Source organism: Podarcis raffonei, chromosome W, assembly GCF_027172205.1.
Source record: "Podarcis raffonei isolate rPodRaf1 chromosome W, rPodRaf1.pri, whole genome shotgun sequence".
NCBI lineage: Eukaryota > Metazoa > Chordata > Lepidosauria > Squamata > Lacertidae > Podarcis > Podarcis raffonei.
The window spans coordinates 12,096,926-12,122,047 of record NC_070620.1 but is presented as its reverse complement, the minus strand read 5'-3'; the positions used below and the strand labels follow the sequence as shown (position 1 = coordinate 12,122,047).

At 43.3% G+C, this 25,122-nt stretch overlaps 1 protein-coding gene across 1 annotated transcript in view; it reads right to left on the bottom strand.

Annotated features, from left to right (window-relative positions):
- Positions 1 to 8,582: 8,582 nt before the first annotated feature.
- LOC128406129 (nuclear pore complex protein Nup214-like) overlaps positions 8,583 to 25,122 on the bottom strand; it is a 55,445-nt gene continuing 38,905 nt past the window's right edge. The window contains exons 6-8 of the mRNA XM_053373150.1: positions 24,846 to 24,949; positions 16,734 to 16,975; positions 8,583 to 8,671 (exon numbers count right to left, since the gene is read on the bottom strand). Of these exons, the coding sequence (XP_053229125.1) occupies positions 8,583 to 8,671; positions 16,734 to 16,975; positions 24,846 to 24,949 (435 nt within the window). The remainder of the gene's footprint in view (positions 8,672 to 16,733; positions 16,976 to 24,845; positions 24,950 to 25,122) is intronic.

Here is a 25,122-nt window from a genome sequence, read left to right as displayed (position 1 = left end):
TTTGTGGCCATGGGCGTGTTTGCTGATATGAGTTAAGTTTAGAGTAAACTTTTCTTTATGCCGGAGATAAAAGCATGTGTGCTTTATCGCCAGGGTTGTTTTTTTTTTTGTAAATAAAGTTTTTCCTGAGTTCCAAAGTGCTTGCTCCAGGATTCTTCATTGAAAGGTACTGACTCTCCTGCCTTCTTCAACCGCTGCACGAAATTCTCTGCTGAGATAAGATTTATGGCGTTGGAAGCGCACTGGACGTTTACTTAACATTAAACTAATTAAAGTTTAATGGACAGGTTATGGATGTTTGTACGTCAAGAAGGAGATAAGGAGTGCAGTTCAGAGTGATTTATGAAAGGACTGGAGCGAAGACAGAAGCGGTTGCCGACAACGAAAGCCTTCAAAGCAGCTTGAGTCCTGCAACGTGCCTAGAAAAAGTTTTAAACAGGCACTGCGCAGTTTGTACTCGCTGAAAGACGTCTTATTCCTCAAGGAGCCACCTCAGCAGCTGGGAGACGGTCTACAGGTGTGTGAGTATCGTTCCTAAGCCCCAGGGAGGATGGCAGAGTCCCAGGAAGGTTTTGCTGTCCCGTTTACGCGACTCAATGGGAAAAATTGGCAAGATTGGAAGGCTAGAGTAAGGGTTTGGTTGCAAGCAAAAGAGTTGTGGAGTTGTACTGAAGCACCGCCTTTACAGGCAGCTGCAGACGCGTCTGCAGGAGATAAAGCAGCAGCAGCAGCTTCACAGAAACGCGACAGGAAAGCCCAAGGTCTATTAGTTTTGGTAGTGGGACCAGAGCAAATGCCTTATGTTTCTGAGTTAAAGAACACGCATGAGGTCTGGACGGTTCTGCAGCGGCTAAATTCCAGAAACACTGCGGGGGCCAAGATCCATGCTACAAGATGTTTGTTTGATTTACGTCTCCAACCGGGAGCGTGTGTGAAAGAACATATTGCCAAAATGGTGTCTGCCTTTAATCAACTAAGACAGCTGGGCGTTCCTTTCTCTATGGAGCAGCAGTCATACATATTGTTGTCTTCTCTTGATAAAAGCTATGAGACTCTAGCTTTAACTTTGGAAGCTATGCCTTCAGCTGAATTAACCCTTGAATACATTTCTTCTCGGCTTGCAGATGAACAGGATAAAAGGCAAAGAGAAAGAGGTTTGTCTTCAAAGGGGAGTTGTGCTGTGCCTAAGAGTGGGGATGCTGAGTTTGAGAACACAGTAAATGCTTTTGCAGCTAGACACTGTTTTCGCTGTGGTTCCTCTTCCCATTTAATCAGGAACTGCACACGTGAACCTGGTCAAGACAGCACCAAGGCCGTTACCCCTAGTTACCAGACAAGGAGTTCCAGGGGACGTTGAAGAAGAGGAGGAGGTCGTGGCTACTCCCACAGCACACAGCACATGGCTTCAGCAATGGCGTTGATGCAAGGGCGTGGCCAAGGCAGCAATCTACGCTGGTTGATCGACAGTGGTGCATCTCACCACCTGGTGGCGCCATCTAGTGTCCGTTTGCAGAATTGCAGGCATTTGCAAACCCTTAAAGTTGTGACAATGGCAGATTCAACTAAACGTTCCTTAGAGACCGTAGGCACAGTGTTCTTGAATTGTTTGCATACAGAAATTGATGCCTATGTGCTAAAGGGAATGAAGGGGTGTATTTTGTCTGTGTCAGAACTTGATAGAGATGGGTTTAAAACTGTGTTTGAAAATGGGGTTTGCACTATTTCAAAGAATAACGTATCTCTTTTGCAGGTGGAATGCAGAAATGGGTTATATTATTTTGAGACAAGTCCAGATGAAGTTGAACAGGTTCATGCTGGTTGTGTGAACTCGCCTACCCATAATTCTTGTGTTCATTTATGGCACCGCCGTTTGGGACATATTAATTTTCAGTATGTTAAAAAGCAACCTGAATTATCAGAAGGGTGCAAAATGAACAAATGTACTAAGTATTTGGATTGTACTGCATGCAAAAGGGCGAAGGTTCATAGATGCAGCTATCCCAGTTCAGATAGGAAATCTGACAAAGTATTCCAACTTGTGCATATGGACCTATGTGGCCCAATGCCTGTTGCTAGCATGGGAGGTTCGAGGTATGCACTGTGTCTCTCGGATGACAAAACAAAAGTCACATGGTTTTTTCCTCTCAAAACAAAAGCAGATACTGCAGAAACAGTTAAAAATTGGGTTCATGCAAGAGAACTTGAATTCGGTACTAGAGTACTTGCTTTTCAGACAGACAGAGGGTCAGAATTTACCGGGTCTGTGTTGCAGAATTTCTTTAAGAAAAAGGGAATTAAGCATCGTCTGTCTACACCTTATTCCCCCCAAGAAGGAGGCATGGCCGAACGTAAAAACAGGGTTCTGCAAGAGTTGGCAAACTCTGTTGTTTGATTCTAAACTCCCTCAAAGTTACTGGGCGGAAGCCTGGCAGACGGCTACTCATCTTCTGAACCGAGTATATAATTTGGTAATTGATACTACGCCATATTTTGCTTTATACGGGAAGAAGCCCAAGGTTCTTCTCCTAAGGTAGAAAAGCCAGAATCTAGGAGTGTTCCAACATCGCCAGTCAGTAGGCCTAGCAGACAGCAAAAGCGAAGCAGGTCGCCTGCAACACCAAGCCCAAGGGAGGTATCTAAACGGAGGTCTTTATCCCTAGGGGCGCACCCAGATATAAAGTCTGAGACAGATTCTGACAGCCAACGGTCAGAGGGGGCACAAGAGGAACAATTGCGCAGATCAAAACGTGCCACAAAGGGCAAACCACCAGAGCGGTTTAAGGTGACAAGTGTATACGTGAATATGGCACAGTGTGAGCCAGATAGCTATATAGAGGTACAACAGCTTCCAAGCTCAGAAGCCGTAAAGTGGCAGGAAGCAATGGAAAAGGAGATGGCTTCAATGAAGTCTCTCGGTGTGTTTACAAGTACAGAGCTTCCGAAAGGGCAACAGGCTGTAGGTTGTCGATGGGTATATCGTTTAAAGCCCACAACTACTGAGGAGTTGCAATATAAAGCCCGACTAGTTGCAAAAGGTTTTTCGCAGCGCAAAGGTGTTCACTATTCTCAAATCTATGCCCCTACTTCAAGATCGGAGTCATTAAGAATGCTTCTAGCCTCTTCAGCTAAGAAGGGAAATAAGCTGTTTCATTTTGATGTCAATGTGGCTTATTTAAATGCAGACTTACAGGAGGAAGTCTATATGACACCACCACCAGGTTTTGAAGGAGACAAGCCAAACCAGGTCTGGCGCCTACACAAATCCATTTATGGGTTGAAACAGTCCGCCCGTAATTGGAATTCCTGCTTAAACGATGCTCTAGAGAGCATGGGGTTCAGAAAGAGCGCAGCAGATGCGTGTCTTTATCTAAAAGGCTCTGGATGTGAACAAGAAGCAGTTTTGATATTTGTTGACGATTTATTATACAGTGGAAAGGACGATAAACTTGCACAACATTTTGCCACAAAGCTTGGAGAAAAGTTTCAGATAAAATCACTAGGCACTGTATCTGTTTATCCTCAGCCGGGAAGCTACAAACCCAAGCGTACAGGCCTGGAATGGTATCAAGCGGGTACTGCGTTACCTGCAAGATACCAAAGACTTCTGTCTCAAGCTGTCAGCCAAGGGGGACATCAAATTGACGTGCTGGGCAAACAGCGATTGGGCGAATCTGGAGGACAGGAAGTCAGTCTCCGGTATGGTGAAGTTCGGGGTCTCTTTGGTTGGGTGGAAGTCCCGAAAGCAAAGTCTCATAGCGCTCTCCTCTACTGAGGCTGAGTTCAGTGCACTGTCTGAGATTTGTAGGGAATCGGAGTTCTATGTGTGTTTGGTCCAAGAGATCTGCGGAGAGAGTTGCTTGCTCATCACGGTGTGGGAGGACAATCAACCGTGTCTGAAGTTGGCAGAGTCTGGGCAATTTAAGGCCAGAACCAAATGTTAGTGTTTGTAAAGGGGGGGAAGGTTCTGACCTCCCTGTCGCCTCAGCCTGGTCCTCAGACCGTTGTCGGCATAAAAGAGTCCACGAGAAAAGTATCCTGCAGAGTACGTTCTGCTTTTATTCTTAAAAGTCTTTCTGCAAAAGCGACTGACCAACTGTACACATCAACACTACCAGCTTTCACTAACCAACCAACCAACCAACCAACCCAAACAACAAACTAACATTTCTCACTCTATAAATACTAGTCAGTGCAGGCCGCTGACTCACGCTGACCCAGCTTTTTAAGCATTAAAGAAACAGCGGCCAATTTTTAGCCGTGACACCAAACACCTAGACATCCGTTTCCAAAATGTGTGTCAGAGTGTTCAGTTGGGATTGGTGCGACTGCAGTACTATCCCAGTTCAAAGAACCTGGCAGATGGGTTCATGAAACCGCTGACCTTCCAGCTTCATGGGGAGTTCTGTGAAGGTCTGTGTTTAGGGTAAGTGGTCACACTTACAAGCCCCCAGTGCAGGACAAGAGGGGGTGTGAGGTTTGGAGCTTACAGGGTTAACAGCTCTCTGTGTGTCCTGCATCTGGGGAGGAGCTTTCCCTACATCTGGGGAAGCTGAGTTCTTTGTGAGTTACTTTCGCTTTTCTGCAGAGACACCATGCCTGCCGTCTCAGATGGTCTGTTTGTTATTCTATTGTTCTGATGTAAATAAAGCTGTTAGTTTAGAGAAACAACAGCGTGTGGACTCTTTCATCTGCAAGCTCACTCACATGAAGCACTCGCTGTGCCGCTCTGCTGCAAGTCTGGGAATTCTGTTGCTGTGGAAACATACCGGACTTGAACATCCTTACATCCATTAAAAAAAAAGAGAAGGTGGTGTTGCAGGAATTTCCCTGAACCATTTAGTTTGTACAAGCACAACACGTACACACACACACACACACACACCCATCAGCAAACCTCATTTTCATGGCCTTCCATAGATAAGGAAGCGCTTAAAACATACATTTATCCCCACGGAACCTGCTCCCTATTCTTCAATGAGTCGACCGGTTCCCTATTCAAATGAACTGCTGCGCTCCAGCCAATGAATGTAACCGAACAGCGCCCCTTGTGGCGGCCACGCAGGTACTGCAGGGCTGGTATCTACCTCTCTCAATGACTTTGACAGCCGCTAATACAATGTATCCAGGTTTAATTGACCGTGGCTAATCTTGTCAGAATGTATCCAAGTGTTTCCTCCCTAAGTGAAAGTGTTTTTACTTCTGCTGTATTTCTGTTATAAATTCATAGAAATTCAGCCGTACATCGGATCTGTACCGTTCCACTTTTGTTTTCCACCTTGGAAAAAGGACTATCAAAGGGGGCAGGCTTGACATAGGGCAGCCATAATCCCCCAACCTTAATGGTGCCAGACAGTGGGCCATTTCACTGACAAAAAACCAGCGCGTGGACCTACCGGCAATATATTATAAAAAATTTGAGGACATACTGACTGACCCATTAAGAAGTATCATGAACAACATTTTAAAAGATGGAACCATGCCGGACTCATGGAAAGGCAGCCTTATTGCATTAATTCCAAAACAGGGAATGGACAATCTATTTATTAACAACCATAGGCCTATTGCACTCCTAAATAACGATTATAAACTATATGCAAATATTTTAGCCGAAAGATCAAAAAAAGTCTTCCAGATGATTATACACAATGACCAAGCTGGCTTTTTGCCCGGGAGGCACATTTATAACAACACTAGGAACATTATAAACTTATTAGAGTATTTAGACTTAAGAATAGAAAAGAAGGCAGTCTTAATGGCCATAGACGCTGAAAAAGCTTTCGATAGGGTCTCCTGGAAATTTATGAAAGGTTTTTTACACCATATGGATTTTGGTATGCAGTATATAAAAGGGATTGAAGCAATATATTCAAAACAAAAAGCTAAAATCATGATAAATGGAAATTTATCACAGGAGTGTGAAATCAGTAAAGGGGTCTGTCAGGGAACTGACATCGGAGCTAGAGGCAGAGGGAAGGCTCTCAAATGATGCTGGAGAAGGGCCCAGCAGGGAGAGAGGCAGCTCAGCGGAGGGGGAAGCAAATCAGCGCAACACCAGGGATAAAGGGGGGCAGATGGGGGAATCGGCGAGAGGGCTCCAGGACTCTTCACTGGACACCAGCGGGGAGAGCACAGGTCCTCCGCTACCCACGCCCTCCCTGCGCAGAAGATTTCCACGCAGGGAGAGTAGGAGGAGACTGGGCGTCAAACAACTTTTATGCTGGAAAAGGTTTAAGAAACGCCCACTGACGGATTCTGCTAGCGACTGAGGCAGCCACAAAGAAAAGGGCTGTCCAGACAGAAAGGTTTAACAAGGCAATTTGGCCTGGAGAGGCAGCAGCTTACGCACGAGCAACCCCATACTCATTACAGGGTCAGACAAGGTTGCCCACTATCCCCCTTAATTTTTATATTAACATTGGAAGTTTTATGTAAACAAATTAGGGAGGAAAAAGATATAAAAGGGATTATGCTGGGTAATAGAAGTTACAAAATGATGGTATTAGCTGACGATCTAATTATAACTATGGAGCAACCAAAACAGAGTTTAACAAAGGCGTTGGAAATAATATATGGCTACGGTAAAGTTGCGGGGCTCAAACTGAATTTAAACAAGACAAAACTATTAGTTAAAAATTTGTCGCCAAATGAAAAAGCAGAATTAGAAAAAATAATACAAATTAAAATCTACCCAAAAATCAAGTATTTAGGATTATGGATAACACCAAAGAATATTAACTTGTATGAAGATAATTATATTAATTGTTGGAAAGATATCAAAAGACAGTTGGAGACATGGACAAGCTTAAATTTATCATTCCTGGGCCGTATTTCGGTAATTAAAATGACAGTCTTACCGAAGCTACTCTTTTTATTCCAAACAATTCCAATTATAGGAAGACCTGCAGTATTGACAAGAGGCAAAAAGAAATTTCTAAATTTTTGTGGAATGGTAAAAGACCAAGAGTAAAGCATAAGATATTAATAGATACTGTAGAAAGAGGTGGCTACGGGTTACCGGATTTGAAGCTATATTACGAAGCCTCATGTCTTCTCTGGTTGAAAGATTGGTGTTTATTAAAAAATTGGGATATTTTAGATTTAGAAGGTTATGACACCTGTTTTGGATGGCATGGCTATCTTAATTATGGGAAAATAAAGGCGCATCAGAGTTTTTTCAAATCATATAATAAGAAATGCTATATATAAGGTGTGGGGAAAATACAAAAGATATTTGGAACAGAAAACCCCAAGATGGAACTCTCCATTAGAAGCAATCGCTGTTTAAAAAAAACAAACATCAAAGAGAACTGGATAACGTATAACACAATATTAAGGGAGGAGGAGGGTCAACTAATATTGATAAGTTATGAGAAAATAAAAGATCACTTTTCTAGTTGGCTAGATTACTTCCAGGTTAATGAAATGTTCAGACAGGATAAGCAGATAGGCTTTGAAAAGGAGCCTTCAAGATTTGAAAGAGAATTACTGAATAGTAAAACTAAAATAATCACAAAAATGTATAGACTTCTTTTAGACTACGAAGTAATTGATGAGGAGGTTAAGGCTTCAATGATAAAGTGGGCCCAAAATGTGGGCTGTCCAATTATACTAAAAGATTGGGAAAACTTATGGAAGGTAAATCTGAAATTTACAGCCAGCTATAATATAAGAGAGAACATGATGAAAATGGCTCATAGGTGGTACCTCACTCCTTCCAGATTATCAAGAATGTATAAAAACTTGGCGAATGCTTGTTGGAGATGTGGAGGAAATAACAGTGACATGATCCACATGTGGTGGACATGTGAAAAGATTTTAAAAAATTGGGGGAAAATATACGATGAACTAAAAATGATGATGGGGGTAACTTTTACTAAAAAACCGGAGGCATTTCTATTAAGTATTATAGATAAAGAGAGCCCAGAAAATCTAAGAGAGTTATTCTTGTATGCAACTGCAGCGGCTCGTATACTTGTGGCCAAGGGATGGAAAGATCACGAGGCTCCAAAAATAACAGATTGGCAAATCAAATTACAGGAATTGGTGGAGACGGCTCAATTGACTAGTAAACTAAGAGGAAACTCAAAGCAAAAATTTGCAGAAAAATAGGATGGTTATAGAAGGTATGTTCAAAAATATAATAATAGTTTTGACTCCATGCTAGCATTCGAGTGATAAAGGAACTAAAAGGAGGTGGATAGCAATTAAGGATTTATTATGTTTTCAGAATGTATTAGAAAAATTATACAGAAAGGTTTGTTTTGTGTACATTCAAATGTAAGATAAAACATATGCAAAGGGACTTGACAGGAAGTCAAAGTTGAAGAAAAGATTTTGGAAGATAAAAGTGGAAACATATTTACTTTCATTATCATCATTTTGTGTGGGTGTCTGCACATATGTATGTTGTTGTATGCAATGTTTGGGAGGAAATAAGACAAATAACAAATAACTAAATATTGATGCATGTAATTTTTATTTCTTAATTATATTTAGTGGTAGTATGGCTGTATTGTTTTTTGTAACATAAAATCATTCAATAAAAATTATTTAAAAAAACAAACCAGGGTGTGGAAGTGGATTCAGTACGGACTAAAACAAAGGATGGTGTCCAACCTTTCCCTCTGGGGGCAGGAAACTGTGAACTCCTCTTTGTCCTCTGAAATATACGCTTAAGGGGGGAAAGAGGAGGAACAGGACAGGTGTCAGGACACTCAGGTTACCACCTCAACCCCTCCCTCAACCCCTCCTTTTTGTGATGTATCAATGATGTAGTCATGATGTAGTTATGATGTAGTCTTAGGGGTGTAGCATGGAGGATTAGGAGCTAATAAAAGTTGGGGTCTTCTTTTGTCTGGGGCTTCCATCTTACTTCGTCTTGCTGTGAGTGGGTGTCCTGTCGCAAGAGTTTCAATAAAGACCAAGCCTACTGGCTGCTGTTTTGCTCCGATATTCCTGGTTGGTGTCCTTGTCTTTTGTCCAAGGGAGCCCTCGGATTTCTCCGTTAACAAAGTTTTCTAGACAACTGAGTTCTAGAGCAGATCCATTTAAAAGTAATGGACCAAAGTAAGTCATGCCCTACAATTTCAATACATTTACTCTGAGCAGGGGTAAATTAAATGTTAGGAGATACCAACTTGCTAGTTACACATAGAACAGCTTGTTGAACTCAGTTTCCCAGATATACTGGGAACACTTTATTAAATTAACCTGAAAGCCAGCCCATGGATTTGAAACCAGTAGCAACCACCATGGACTCCCTCCTCCACTGAGAACAGCTTCCCTCAACCTGGCACCCTCTGTAGGTTTTGGACTGCAAGTCCCGCCAGCACCAGCATGCTTTTGTAGTCCATAACACCCACTGAAAAGGTGGCCATAGGCAATTCTCTATTTTAGGATTAAATAAGATTATAATATTTGATATAAAAGAATGGTTGCAAAGTGAAACAAGTTACTCATGCTAGCCTTGTAGCGCTCTTCTTATGAAGTATTTGTAAGTTAATCATAAAAAATAAAATACGGATGAAAACTTCTTGGGGGGAGGGTTGTATGTAATGTTAGACCTACTCAGAGTAGATCCATGGAAATTAATGAACATGACTAACTTGGGTCCACTCCAAGTAGAATTTAGCTGCATACAATGTTTTGTTCATTTCCTCCTTTGCTTTATTACATCACCATCAAACCAGAAGAAAAAAGAGTCCTCATCAGTCACGCAGCCTAGTCTTAAAGATGCTGGTAGAATCTTCATGGTGGATTTCTGAAACCTTGTGAAGTTAGGGTTTTGTTCTTGTTTTTTTACTTCACACTCAGCACACAAAAGCAGTTGTTTTATGGACAATACTGTAGCTGCTCCATCTACATTTTTATTGCTGTGACTATATTCTAACTTGTTTTATAGCTTCACTATGCAGGAAAAAAGCAGGGTTGAGGCTCGAAAAAGCGACTCAAGCTAGACAAAAAAAATTTATTTCATACAGCGGTTGGGTTCACATGTTAACACTAAGACAAACCATGGTTTAACATGAACGTGCTGGCTCCTGCAGAGCAGATCACAGTTGCTTTGCCAGTCTTTTCAGGTCAGTTTGGCAGAGCAGCTAAGCCAAGGGCTGGCTCAGCTTGCATTCTGAGCCCAGGATTGCGATTCGGGATGCTCTTCCTTTACCACAATCAGTAGCCAAGGTGCCACACTATGCTGAGCTAAAAGGGGAGGAGTGGAACAGGTGTGAGCTCCTCTCTAGGATCCAGCATGCTGGTTGGGACTGATGGGAGTTGTAGTTCAGCAACATCTGGAGGGCCATAAGGTTCCCCACACCCGTCATAAGTCATAGTGTGGTTTACTGTGATGTACAAAACCTTGATAAATTACACCGGTCAACAACAAATTTGGTGTCTGCGTTTTTTCAGTTGATTTAGGACGAATCTAATGCACTGAATCCAAAAATCACATTGGTTTTGCTCAGTCAGGTCAAGTTTTTGAGCTATGGCCACATGTCGTTTTTTTACGTTTTTGTTCACATGTACGCTTGTGTGGAGCATTTTAGAAGAAGTTGGTGGGGGTAAAATGCCATGTCGAATAATTGTTTTGATTGGAAATGATTATTTTAATGACAAGAAGTATTCAGGTCCGATAGTTCAGGGTGATTATGTCTAAAAGGGATCAGTTTGAAGTCATAAAACCTCGAAATCTTCCATAAATTGGTGCGGCAAAGCATAAAGTTGGGGGATCAAAACTAAGTTAATGGGGCAGCCGCCCCATGAAGTATCCTGATCTTCAATCAGCACGTCGTCCTGTAGCTCATTGTGATGAAATTCCAGTGCCTATCTTCGGAGAACTTCCTGACATTAGTGACGAAGATGCCTCCAGTGTTGAAGGACATGAAGAAGTGGTTCTTGAAGATGATGCTCCACATCCATTTTCCCAAAAGGAGTTGAATGATCTAGTTCGCGACCTCAGCTTGTCAAAGGACTCTGCCGAACTGTTGGCATCCAAATTGAAGGAAAAAAACCTCCTCTCTGACAGCGCTCGCATCAGCTTCTTCCGCAACAGGCATCAAGAGTACCTCAGTTTTTTCTCGGAAGAGAAGGACTTGGTGTACTGTGCAGATATTGCGCAGCTTCGGCTCAAGCTTGGAGTGCCACAGTACGAACCCAAAGATTGGAGACTGTTCATTGACAGCAGCAAGCGATCACTGAAATGTGTTCTGCTACACAACAGCAACCAGTTTGCCTCTATACCCCTGGCTCACTCAAGTACACTGAAGGAGAACTATGAAGCGGTGAAGTATGTGCTGGAGAAAATTGGTTATGATCAGCATAAGTGGTTTATTTGTGTTGACCTGAAGATGGTGAACTTTTTGTTGGGACAACAGTCTGGCTTCACCAAGTACCCATGTTTTCTGTGCATGTGGGATAGTAGGGACCGTGCTCAGCATTACACGAAGGAGGACTGGCCTGTGCGGGAGGAATTGGTGCCTTGCAGAAAAAGGAACGTCATCAACGACCCTCTGGTGGACAGAGACAGAATACTTTTCCCACCGCTGCACATCAAGCTCGGCTTAATCAAGCAGTTCACCAAGGCTCTGGACAAGGATGGTGACTGCTTCACTTACTTGTGCCAGGCTTTTCCAGGATTGACCATGGAGAAGTTGAAAGCTGGCATCTTTGACGGTCCTCAGATCCGTCAGCTCATCAGAGATCCAGAGTTCGGAAACTCAATGAACGAAGTGGAACTGGAAGCGTGGAAGGCATTTGTTCTGGTAGTGAAGAACTTTCTGGGCAACAATAAGGCCAGAAACTATGCAGAACTTGTCAACAACATGCTGACTGCTTTCAGAAACCTGGGCTGCAACATGAGCGTCAAGATGCACTACCTCTTTTCACATATGGACTGGTTTCCTGAGAACCTGGGTTCAATGAGTGATGAGCAGGGGGAGAGATTCCATCAGGACATGAAAGCGATGGAGACCAGGTATCAGGGTCGCTGGGACGCAGTCATGATGGCTGACTACTGTTGGACTCTGAAGAGAGACCTCCCTGCCGCTGAGCATTCCAGGAGTTCCAAGAAACTGAAGTTCAAACCCTGAAGTTTGAAAAATGGTGAAGGAACATGCAGTTTACGTGTACTTACCTTTATCAATGCCCACCATTCAGTTTACAGTAAACCTGACCTGATGGAGAGAAACGGATGCCATTTCCTGATTCAGCAGTGCAAAAATACCCTAAATCAGTTGTAGAAATCTAGACAACATTCAAAAAGTAAAAAATTGTTGCCCAGTGTTATTATACAGTAATCAAGACTGATGATTATCTCTGCAATGATCCCCTAAAGTGTGCTTGTTACACAGAAAACAAACCCACACACATTAGCACTACACAAGGACAGGACAACAGACCAATGTAGTCACTACCTGGTGATTTTGAAGTTCTGGTGGAAGGTTGAAGAGCAGCTTTTGTCAAGGCGTTACTTAGGCTCTCCAGTTCACTGTCAAGGCTGAGTTGATGAGAGTTAGAAAAGCAGCAGGGAGGGAAAGGCGGAAAAAAGAAGCCAGGCATCAATCAGACCCTATTTACTGTTTCTGAAGAACTAAAAAAGCACAACTAATGTTGGATTCTTGGCGCAGAAATGAGCCATGGCAGAAATGTGGTCTCAGCAACTTAAAATTAGCTAAAGGGAAAACTAAAATATTTATGGGGATGAACCCAACATTAGTCCTACTTAGAGTATACCTATCTAAATTAATGGACATGGCTGATTTTGTTAAATCTCAATGTCTCTACTTGGAATGCAGCTTGGCTGAATACCAATTTTAGCTCAATTGTCATACACTGCAGTACGATTTTAGTTCATATACAAACCAGGGGCATCTACAGCAACGTTTATCAAAGCTCTTCCTCAGATGATGGAAAAGAAACTGAAGCAAAAAATGTAATACTATGATGAGGTGCAGGGGAAGACACTAAGTTGCCAATGCATCTTATCTATATGCTTACTGACACTTAGAAGAGGAAAAATATGTCCGTATTTTATTTAACAACAATATAGCACTTAATTGTAAATGGAACCTCTAAGTGGCTTACAAAAAGTAAAGCAAAAACAATAAAATTACCTGGTTTGATTAACCCTATACACACACACACACTGCCTGATTGTAATAAATAAAACCTTGAAGCAGTTTAAAAGAAATAGTAAAATTAGCAATACAAAACCCAAAACAAAATTTAAAACCTTTTAAAAGAAATAACATTAGCAATTAAAGAGAGATTAAAGCATGTACATTTGGAGATGCTTGCCTTATGTGTGACAGTGAGGACTTGGACCATCAGCTGTGGTGAGAACTGCAGGGCCTGCTCCCTTCCAAGGCCTTTTCCAACTGGCCTAAGGTGCGGGGCCCAGGTCCTCACACTCTCAGCTACAAAGGACTCCTGTGGCAGTGAGGCCTTGGACCATTGGCTGTAGCGAGGACTGCAGGGCCTGCTCCCTTCCAAGGCCTTTTCCAGCTGGCCCAGGGGTTGCCAGGAGCTGAAGCGGCCTCAGAGTAAGCAAACAAGCGGGCGAGAGAGCCCAGCCAGCCAGTCCAACAGCCCTTGCTGTTGGGAATGGAGAGACAAGTGGGAGGCTGAGCAGGCAGGCATTGCACTGGCCTTTCTTGTGCTTGCTGTGTGCAAGGCTTGCCTGGAAGCTGAGTGTCCAGTGCCGAAGGGGAGCCTTTCCACCATGCATGCCTGGCAGTGACCACTGTTGCCTCCCAAGGTGAATAAGGGGCTGGCCTCATGTTCACCTTTGGCCAGTCTCAGTTGGGCTGCTAAGGCTGGGGGAATCCTCTTCCCAGGCCCCTGCACGGCAGCGTGAGGAGGCAACTCTCTTTGGGATGGGGGGGTGGAGTTCAGAGACTAGGGGTGGTCGTGGCAGCTGCCTGGAGGACTCCCAAGGAGAGGGGAGAGGAAAGGAAAGGAAAGGAGGCTGAGGGAACACTCCACAAGGGAGGGTGTTTGGGAAAGGGTGAGCGGATGCTAGCCCTTCAGGCAAGGGGTGACATAACTGGGCTCCTGAGCCCCACAGGGGTGCTGCAGAAAGAATGTAGTTGGTCAAGGGAGCTGTGGACTCAAAAAGGTTGAAAACCTCTAGGTTACGGGATCCCGGACAGGCCACATGGCATGCACACACTGAGCTCAGTCCTTCAACAGAGGGAAATGGGGGCTGCTACTGTCAGTACGCCTTTGAGCCGATGCCAGTGACTGGGCTCAACAACTGGTTCTGCCCCAACTGGGCTAGGCAAACTGGAGCACTTCCAGAGACCTTCCACTCCTAAAAAGCAGGTCTAAGTGCACTGGATCCACAACTGTGAGTTGTGAGTACCAAAGTCAGCAGAGTATGAACAACATAGAACAAAGCTGTGAACCATAACTTCTTTATTTTCTAATAGCTGCTACAAACTAAAAACTAAAGAGCGACTGGCTTGCATGAGTGTTACAGCTCTCACTCAGCCATCTAATCTCTACAAAGATAACACACAGACTCTCCACAGAGTCAGGCAGGAGGGAAGAAGCGAAGAGCAGTTTTCACCCCCTTCTTTCTGAAAACATCAGGAGATTCTTACAATGGGAGGGGGTGGAAATATCAACAGCTACTATGGCTGCCCCCACGTCCAAGCATCCAAAGCCTGAAACAACCACTTCAGTTTTCCCATAAATAGAGCTGGATTTGCAGGCATTTACTGTTTTAAATTTTTTTTAAAAAAACCCAGTAAGGAATCTTTGATCCTCAAGATGTTCTGAACAATGACTCCCACCACCCACCCCTGGGCTATTGGCCAGGGGTGGATGGTAGCTGTAGTTCAACCACATTTGGAGGGCCAAAGGTCCCCCACCATCTGTTTTATGAGAACTCTTTATGTAGGCTGGCTTCCAGTGAACTCAGCTACTGTAAATATTGAGTAGAGAGGGGCCTTTTTTAGCTCACAGCTCTTAACCACTACGCTATTCTATTTAGCTATTTAAGTACATCTGGAGAGAGAAAAGCAAGCAACTCACAGGAAACTAGTGTTTACAGGCATATTCCTTTGAGGAACACTAAACTGGCCAGCAGGACAAGATGATCCACCTGCATTATCAGTTAGAAGAAGTTGGATTCCAAGTTCCGTGAGTGGAACCTGCACATGGAATGGACTTTTCCACCTCCTTCCCTCTAACTTGAGTCCCGTACACATCATAAAAGCCGCCCTGATATGTTATTCTTTGTGGGGAGGGGACTCCCATAGTACAGAATGTGGTACTTGGGGATGGGGAAGGTAGTGGTGAAATCTGAACACCTCAAAGCCCCCTGGGCAAATGGAAGCACCTTCTAGACATGTAAAGACGTATGACTGTGCTCAGTATAAAGGACGGTGGGATACGGTTTCTAGCAGAATCCACAGACTAAAAGTCATCGTCATTCAAATTGAACAGACACAGAGAGCTGGATGGGGCTGGTGAGGGGTTGGAGGAGTGTGGGGGTGGAACATGGATCAACACAGGTATCCGTTTCAGTCCACAATCCCTGAAATCTCAAAAGCCTACTTAGTTTGTCTCACTGCCAAGTTCTCTATTATTCACCAGCACCCTTTGGGGCCTTAAGCACTAGATACATGCTCTTTTTAAAAAGTATGTATACACACACACAAGCTTTCCATTCCATCTACAGTGGTACCTTGGGTTACAGACGCTTCAGGTTACAGACTCCGCTAACCCAGAAATAGTACCTCGGGTTAAGAACTTTGCTTCAGGATGAGAACAGAAATCGTGCGGTGGCGGCACAGCGGCAGCGGGAGGCCCCATTAGCTAAAGTGGTGCTTCAGGTTAAGAACAGTTTCAGGTTAAGAAAGGACCTCCAGAACGAATTAAGTTCTTAACCTGAGGTACCACTGTAGACCCAAACACAAGGAAGGAAAATGTGGCTTACATCTAACATTAGACCCATTGAAATTAACAGACATGACCAACATAAATCCATTAATTTCGATGGATGGTGTTCAACTCAAATAGTAGACCTCTTGAAATCAATGGACCTAACTTAGTTATCTTCATTCTTTTCAGTGTCTACGCTGAGCAAAAATTAGGTTGGACACAATGCTCCTTCTTTGGCAAAGCTTTGGACCCAACTGTGCTGGTCCTGGGGGGAAGGTTACCATTGACGTAGTCGAAGTCCGGTCCTGGGTCACTAGCCTGGAAATAGTTCGCAAGGAGCGGGGCGAGGTCTGAAGCAGGAAGCCGAGTGGGGACAGGAACACTGGAGGGTCAGGTCTGGGTCCGGACAGGAGCAGGTACTCAACGACGACGTTGCTCCCGCAACCTGGGACCGGGCTGACTGGCCTTTATCTTCTCTGAGGCCAGGGGCGGTCCTGGCCCCTAGGAGACCCGCCTCTCCTGGCCTTAAGGCGAGCACTCCTCCTGGGAGAAACCAGTTCCCTTCGCCTCTCTGCCCTGAGCCTCTGCAGTTCAGGAGAGGCTGAAGGGTTACTGGGCCCAGGGGGAGACTCACCTGTAGGCACTGAGTCCTCAACCACCTCTGGAGCCAGAATGGATTCACCTGGTGCCTGCTCCAGAGGATCCGGCACAGGTGCAGGCGCCTCAGAATCAAGGCCCTGCCCCAGTTCAGCCGGCCCTGGAGGCGGGGACTCCTGTGCAGGCTGGGATTCCTCTGGTTCACCCTCTGAATCGGATTCCCAGGCCATCACACCAGCACTCAGACGAACCAATGCACTGCAGAGGGGGAAAGCAAAGCTGCTTGGGGGGTTTCTTGAGCAATGCCCACCTTTGTATGCTGCTGCTAGAAGAGGTGGTAGTGGATAGGCTCCACCACGGCGTCTGATTGTACAAGCAGAGCTCCTGCAGGCTGCCCACCAAATTCTTCAGCCGTTTCAGCTGCTGGTCAATAATCTCCCAGTTATTGGTGACGGCGTTGAAGAGAGTCTCGCGCTCAGGTACCAGTAAGCGCCTATTTGGAAAAGGAAAAACCAGAAACCAAATTTCAACAGGGAGAGAAAGAGAGAGGCAAAAGAACAGAGAACACCACAACAAAAACAATGCAAACATTTAAAGAACAATGTCATATATTAAAACAGTTAAAAGGAGTACCAACACAAATGCAGATTGTAAATGGTAGGTCAGAGAATAACGCTACAAATATCTGCAGATGGAGACCACAGGAAGGGAGTGCTCGTGTCCTTAAATGCTGCTTATCGGTTTCCTACAGGCATCTGGTTGGCCACCGTGAGAACAGGATGGACCATTGGCATAAACCAGCAGGGCTTTTCTTATAAGGGATTTTGTTTTGTTTTATAATACCATCGAATTGTAAAACTGAGGAAGTGGAAGGGACCCAGAGGGTCATCTGGTCCAACTCCCTGCAATGCAAGAATCTCAACCCAGTCAGTCCCCTCATCCAATTTGAAACCGGACTCTGCTTAGCTTTGAAAATGTGCCAGCAGTTTTATTGCTGCACCAACTGGGATTTGTTATTATGCTAGATATTTGTGTTTTTATGTTGCAAACCGCACTATGATATTTGAATGAAGGGTGAAATAAATAAATATATTATCTTGAAAGGCTAGTTGGAAGAGGAAGGTCTTCAACAGGAGCAGAGAAGGAAACAGAGAGGGTGACTGCCCTTACATTGCAGCAGAGGATTCCATAGAGCAGCCCCCCTACACTAAAGACCCAATTCCTACATCATACAGATCTCCTGGGTTAGATGATTATGCACAGGAGGCCAGACCAACCATATGGTGGGAATGCTCTAGCTCCAGACTTCTGATCAGGAAGCTGGACTAGAAAGTGGCCTTCAGGGGGGTCCTCCTGTTGGCTATTTGCAGTTTAGTAGCGCTGCAGTGCGCTTGCTGGGGAGACCATGCATTAAAAAGGGACTCAAAATAACTTAAACAAGGTTTTAATAACAATAACAAAAACTCCTTATACACTAAATACATCAACAACAAACCAGACCCAACCACCAACCCATTCCCCCAGGGTGATGAGGGAGCTAGGTGCTGCTCCTTATATACTATGCCCAAATGCTGACACAGCTTAATTAACACAACCTAGCATCACCTGCTATGTTTCACAGCTGTAAGACTGGGTCTCGTTATTTGCCCTGGCCCTTAAAGACATACACAACTTGTGAAACAATAATGAACCTTCACATTTTACAGTAACCATTCAACATTTCCCCTGCAGTTCATTATTGTGGAACAAAAACATAAAGCATACTTTGTACATGTCTTTCATGTGTAACCTTTGGAAGTGCTTTAGTAAAAATGTCTGCAATTTGATTGTCACCTGGGACATACTGAAATACAATCATTTCGTCAGCAATTAGTTTCTTTACAAACTGTAAACGTAATCTTAAGACTCTAGTGCACTGCGTATTGGTTTCTGAACATAGGATAGCGAGTCCACTCTGGGAATCAAGGTAAACTTTTACTGGTAGCGTTACTTGCATCTGTAGGTCTGCAAATACTTGCAGATACCATTCTACATCACGCGTGGCCTGAACGCATGCACATAATTCACTCTCTGTTGTGGAGAGACAAATAATGGTTTGTGTCTGGGACTTCCATTCAAATGGACAACTGTTATAACAAAACACCATACCAGACACACCCCTGCAATTATTTTGTTCCACTGCATGAGATGCATCGCAGAAAATTTCAAAACCTTTGTCAATACTTGACGTTAACTGCAACCTATAATGTTTGGTATGTTTAAGGTACATTACCACTCTCTTAAGAGCAGAGAAACATTGCGTAGTGGGCTTTTCCACAAATTTTGCCAGAAAGTGAAAGGCATAAGTTATATCTGGTCTTGAGATTCTTTGAATGAAATTTAGCTTGCCTATAGCAGAACGATACAAAGTTTTGTTAGGAAATGGCTTATCTTCACCTGTAAAGGTGAAACCACACACCATAGGCGTTTCCTTCCCATTTGCATTTTCTAAACATAGCATTTCAACAAGATCATCAATTTTTGCAATTTGATGAATCAGAAAAGATCCATTTTTGCCTTTCTCAATTTGCATGGATAAGTAATTTTTAGCTATGCCTAATTCTACCACATCAAATTTCTTCTGTAACTGTGATACTACCCGTTTATATTCCTGTTTAGTTATTGTAGAAATTAACACGTCATCTACATACACACATATTTTTGTTGCAGAGTTTGCTCTTTCCTTTATAAACACACAATTGTCTGCCTTTCCTTGTGAAAAACCAATGTCCAGCAATTCTTTTGCTAAAGTTTGGTGCCAATTCCTTCTGCTCTGGTGCAGACCATAAAGGGATTTATTTAATTTGCATACCAAACCTTCAGCGGCGTCTACGCCTTCAGGAACACGCATAAAAATTTGTTCTTTTAAATCTGCAAACAAATATGCAGTTTTTATATCTAGGTGATAAACAGAATGTCCACATTGTGATGCGTCTTTTAACAAAAGCTTAACTGTTTCATATTTTACACTTGGTGAATAACACAAATCAATCTTCGCCTGGAATTTGTTGAAAAACCCCTAGCAACTAATCTAGCCTTGTACCTTACAACATCATTTTTGTCATTCATTTTAACTCTATAAACCCATTTTGAATCAATAAGTCTCATATCTGGGGTTTGTGGTACAAGAAACCAAGTGTTATGCTCTTTTAAAGAAGCTATCTCAGAGTTCATAGCTTTATACCAATTTACAGCTTGGTGCTTAGGTAAATTCTGAACATCATTGTAGCTTTTTGGCTCAAAACCCGCCTTATTGGCATACACAGTATTAAAATGTTCATCTGCAAAACGTTGTGGCTTCTGCCTCTTTCTATCTGAATGTCTCAGTCCGGAAGGAGAGTCAGACTCCTCAGACTTAATGGGACTAAGTGAACTGCTAGTTTCAGGTTGTAAATCATCATTGTCAGACTGAAGAGATGCCTGTAGGCTAAGCTCATGGTCAGAAAACTGAAAAGAATCTAACCTCTCCTCGGGTGCCTGTAACTTTAAATCATCAAACAAATTATCAGATTCAACAGGCTTTTTGTCTTTTTCCATTAATTCAGAAGCACCATCTTCTTCTTCTTCTGCTGCTGCTGCTTCCTCTTCTTCCTCAGTATTATCTATACCGTTAGTATCTTGGAAAACAGCAACTCCATTCCAATTTACAGTTTGTATCATGCTTCTGGTTATATGAAATTTGCCAGTTGCTGGTATGTAAATTCTGTACGCCCCCTGCTGGTAGCCCATTAATTTTCCCTGAACACTACGCTCACCCAATTTCTGCTAAGCGGGATAATGCATAATTACATCTGAACCCCAAATACGGAGGTATTTCAGATTGGGGCGTTTTTTAAACAGCTTCGCATAGGGGGCGACATCTAAACCAGAATGTTAACTGTGATTTTTAACATGGCAAAAGGCATTGAGCGCTTCAGCCCAAAAAACCTTGGGCAGATTAGCATCGTGCAGATAAGTTTTAACCCCTGCCTGCAGGTCACGCTGCACAACTTCAACAAGACCATTTTGCCAGGGACTTCGGGGGCAAGTTAACTCATGAGTAGTCCCCTGCGCTTCCAGGAAATTCTCAAAATCCTCAAACAAATTCCCCGCCCCGGTCAGAAAACAGGTTCTTAATAGGTTTGTTAAAGTGCATTTTTACCCAGCTACAAAAAAAATTGTACTTCTCAAATGCTTGGGACTTCTCAGCTATTGCATAAGTCCAACAGTATCTACTATACTGGTCTATCAGAGTGAGCCAGTACTTAGAACCTCCTAATGATGGTGGGAGTGGCCCAACTAAGTCACAATGTACACGCTTCAAATGGCTCATTTACTTTCCTATCTGAGCACCTACCCTTGCGTGCAACCTTAATCTTATTCTTGCAACAGGATAGACATTGCATAAAGAATTTACATGGTTTTAAGTTGAGGCCATTAACAATATTCTTTGTCTTAATTACATCAGCAAAATTCAGATGTCCTAGAAGACACACCGTCTCATGGACACACCCGGAATGTGGCCTGACATTCCTCAACCCCTGGCTTGACTGTGCTGCTCTGCAATTTATAGGCGATTGGGAGTAGGTGCGAAAATACAGTCTATATAAACCATCAGAGTCCTGGGCATACAATAGACATTTGGTCCCATCGAAAAACTCACATTGACTTTAAGAAACGCAGAGTTATGCCTTGACGAGCAAAACACCTTACTGATAATAAATTGTCCACTGACGGGCAGTAAATGCAGTTTGCTATCGTAATGTTTAAAGAGTCAAGTTTAACCGTACCCCTGCCAAGCGACTGCAGGACTTGTGAATTGGCTAAATGTACATTACCAATTTCCTCTTCGAAAGAAATAAACAAGCTTCGATCGTTGCAAATGTGCTGGGATGCACCTGAGTCCACAATAAAAGAATTCCACTTGGCACCTTTAATTCTTTTACGATCTGTTGTCCGAGCATGAAAAGCTCGCGGCTCATTTCTGTCTTTACGATACGATGTCGGCTGCTGGGCTGACGACTGTGATTGACGAACAGAAACCGACTTGGGAGTACTTTGCTTTCTTTTGGATCTGCAGTCCTTTGCAAAATGTCCTTGCTTATTGCAGAACCAACAACGCTTGGCAGCTTTAAATGCAGTTGTATCACCACAAGTTTGCATATGGCATTCCTCATTACTTCTGGAAATAGGAGAGCTTATGGCACAAGCCTCCCTTCTATCCAACTCGCCCATTAATCTTGCCGTTACCCCTTCCACAGTTAATTGTGCTGGTGGAACGGCAGATATCTGGCTAGCTATACCACCAAAGTCCTCATTAAGGGAACAAAGAATGATAAAAACATACTGAATACCAGGGATTTCCATGTCCCTTCTAATTAATTCACCGCGTATAGCCTCCAAACGTCTCAAGTGTGCTGCCAAATCAGCACCAGGCTGCAACTTCGTCTGGTACAGCTGCTTGAAAAACGTCAATGCAGACACCAACTCTTTTCTAATATGCACTGCTGCAAGACTGTCCCACATTTCTTTGGCAGTTTTCTTATTCCTTATATAGACTACTTGCTGGTCGCTGACTGCCAAATTAATTATCGCCCTGGCTTTTGCATCTCCTTTCGACCAAGCATTAGTCACAGGGTCAGGAGGGTCATCAGTTACATAGGTCCATACTTCTCTAGAGGTCAAAAGTGCCTCCACCCGAAAAGACCATAAACTATAGTTCTCATCTGTCAGCTGTGGGAAGACCAGAGCCTTCTCAGCTTCTGGAACCCGGTCAACCATTCTGGAACTCTTCCAGACCCACAGAACTACACCAACAGGAGAAAGCGTTTTCAAACCTTTCTCAGAATCCAAAAATATGCAGTCATCCACTCAGCAGCTGGGCCCATAACCAAAGATGTTGGCTATTTGCAGTTTAGTAGCGCTGCAGAGAGCTTGCTGGGGAGACCATGCATTAAAAAGGGACTAAAAAAAAACTTAAACAAGGTTTTAATAACAAAAACTCCTTATACACTAAATACATCAACAACAAACCCAACCCCCAGGGTGATGAGGGAGCTAGGTGCTGCTCCTTATATACTATGCCCAAATGCTGACACAGCTTAATTAACACAACCTAGCAGCACCTGCTATGTTTCACAGCTGTAAGACTGGGTCTCGTTATTTGCCCTGGCCCTTAAAGACATACACAACTTGTGAAACAATAATGAACCTTCACATTTTACAGTGACCATTCAACACCTCCAACCAACCCTATGGTTAAAGGATAGCAAATGAGGTGAACCTGTAGCCTGAACTATTCCTTGAGTGAAACTAATAACCTGATATTTTTGATGGGAAACAGGGAGCTCAGCCTCGAGAAGACACTTGGGTTTTTTTGTTTTTTTTAAATAAATATTTATTGAAATTTTCAAAAAATAAAGAAAAAACAAAAAAAAATTAAAAACACATAAAATTTACATTTCTTACTATCAATAACCAATTTCCTTGACTTCCCCACACCTCCCCTTCTTGTATTCCAGTTCCAATTTTTAGCTCAGCAAGTTCTTGTCCCCAAACTTTACCTTATTTTCTTTAATTCATTTTAGTTAACCAATTTTAACTTATAAACCTCAATCTTTATACATCAGTACTTATTCTTAAAAATCTTTTTCTAAGGTCGACCCCAATTCCCTTCCACGAATTCCCCATTTTTATGTTAGTGGCAAAACAAAATTAAATAAAACAGAACATAGTTGTACACCCTTTGGATTCCCAAAGCCCCACCCCCCCTTTCCCGGTTTCGAACCCCAACAAAAGTCCATCAGTCTATCTGCTGTCAGCCTGGCGACCTCATGTCCGAGGCTCTTAATTCTCTCTCAATTCCTCTCTGCCGGTTTTTTTGATGGTCCTTTATATTGAGCACCAAATCTCGAAGAAGCTCTGTCCCAATAAGGTCCATGTTTCTTCCAGCCAGGCCTCCATATTTAAAAGTGGAGCCAAAATCTTGTTTCTTGCTTCTCTTAAGTCCAAATGTCCCAAAAGCTCCAGTTTCCACTTTAGCCAGGTTTGTATTCCATAGGTCTTCAGATCTCCACATAAGGAGATCTCTCCATTCTCCATTCTTCAATTCAAACCAGATTTTCATCATCCTGATCTTATTTTCCTTTGTATCCATCTTAACCGGCCTCTGGCTCTCCTTAATCATCTGTGGCATTATAGCTCCTCCTTCCTTTTCCATCAAATCATCATGTTTCTCTTTCATCACATTCTCAAATTTCTCAGATTTCTTTTCTTGTTCAGCTGCAGAGATTTTTAGTTCAACTGCAAAACTTTTTTGTTCAGTTGCAAAGACTTGAGTCAAGTCCCTCCCAGGCTCAGTAACTTTATTTACTGTTCCATTCAATATTGTAACATTTGTAGCCAAAACATCACTTTGTTCTTGTAACTTTCCCAAGAGAAAAAAAGTCCTCTCCAGTTCAGCCAGTGTTTTTCCACTTTACAGCCATTTTTGTAATGTCCTGAACCCCCTCTAGAGGGATTCTGGTTTCTTAGTATCTTCCAGTTCCAACCCAAAAGTCAAGTTAGCCTTTTCTTCTTTATTTTTAACAATTTGTTACCAAATTGTAACAAATATAACCAGCAAAGACAACAGGAACAAAGTTCTCCTTTTTCCCAACTTTGACAGCTAGTTTGACAGCTGTCAAAGTCTTCTATGTCTCTTCCGCAGGCTCTCTCACCGATCGCTCCCGGGTCCTGGGGGGGGGGTGACAATTCCGCTCTCAATATTAGCTCTTATCCTCCAGCACAATCACTTATATTGCCAAAACGTGGAATTAATTGCTTTTATCCACCAAAGAGAAAGGTGTTCTCTCAACCTTAGTTATAAAATCCTTGCTTTAAGATGTTTACAAGGCGGGTAGGCGGACTTCCTCTTTGCACCTTACCCGGTCGTACCTAATCCCCCCCCCCAAAAAAAAATTCTCTTTTTAAGTCCAATTTCCGTATTACTCACGGGTTGTTACTTTTAGTCCAAATGTTCAGAGAAAGAAGTCAGCGCTCTCCGCCCATGGCATGCAGCTTCACTCAGTAGGGGAAGCAGTCGACTCACAGCACCGCACCGCTCTCCTTCGCGGGTCGGGGGGCGCAAATGGTGCCCGCCGAGTCACCAGGTCCACAGGCTTCAGCGCCTGTGGTTTCTGAGGGTCCCCGCGTCGCCGCCGCGGCAGGACCCGACCCCTACTAAGCCGATTCCCTCCGGAGCTCGGAGGGAATCCGCCATTAGGCGATGGCGCTAACCCGGAAGTCCGAGAAGACACTTGGTTTTTTGAGTATCACTTAGCTAAGAAGTAAGCTTTAAAACTCACTTCTGCTTTTTTTGCTGCTCCAGGTGCCGATCCCACTCCAAATCCAGGACATCATTCACATCCTGAACAGCAAATTTCACGTATTGGTGTAAGTGCCGGATTTCCTGCCCAGAAAAAAAAGAGGGTGGGGAATTTAGAATCATTTTTAATCTACTCAGGACACTATACAAGTGTGTGTGTGTGTGTGTGTGTGTGTGTGTGGTGTTTCAGAAATTATTAGGATTATCAAGAGTTTACAACCATACTGATTTGGTTTCCTTCTGTGGTTAATGACAGA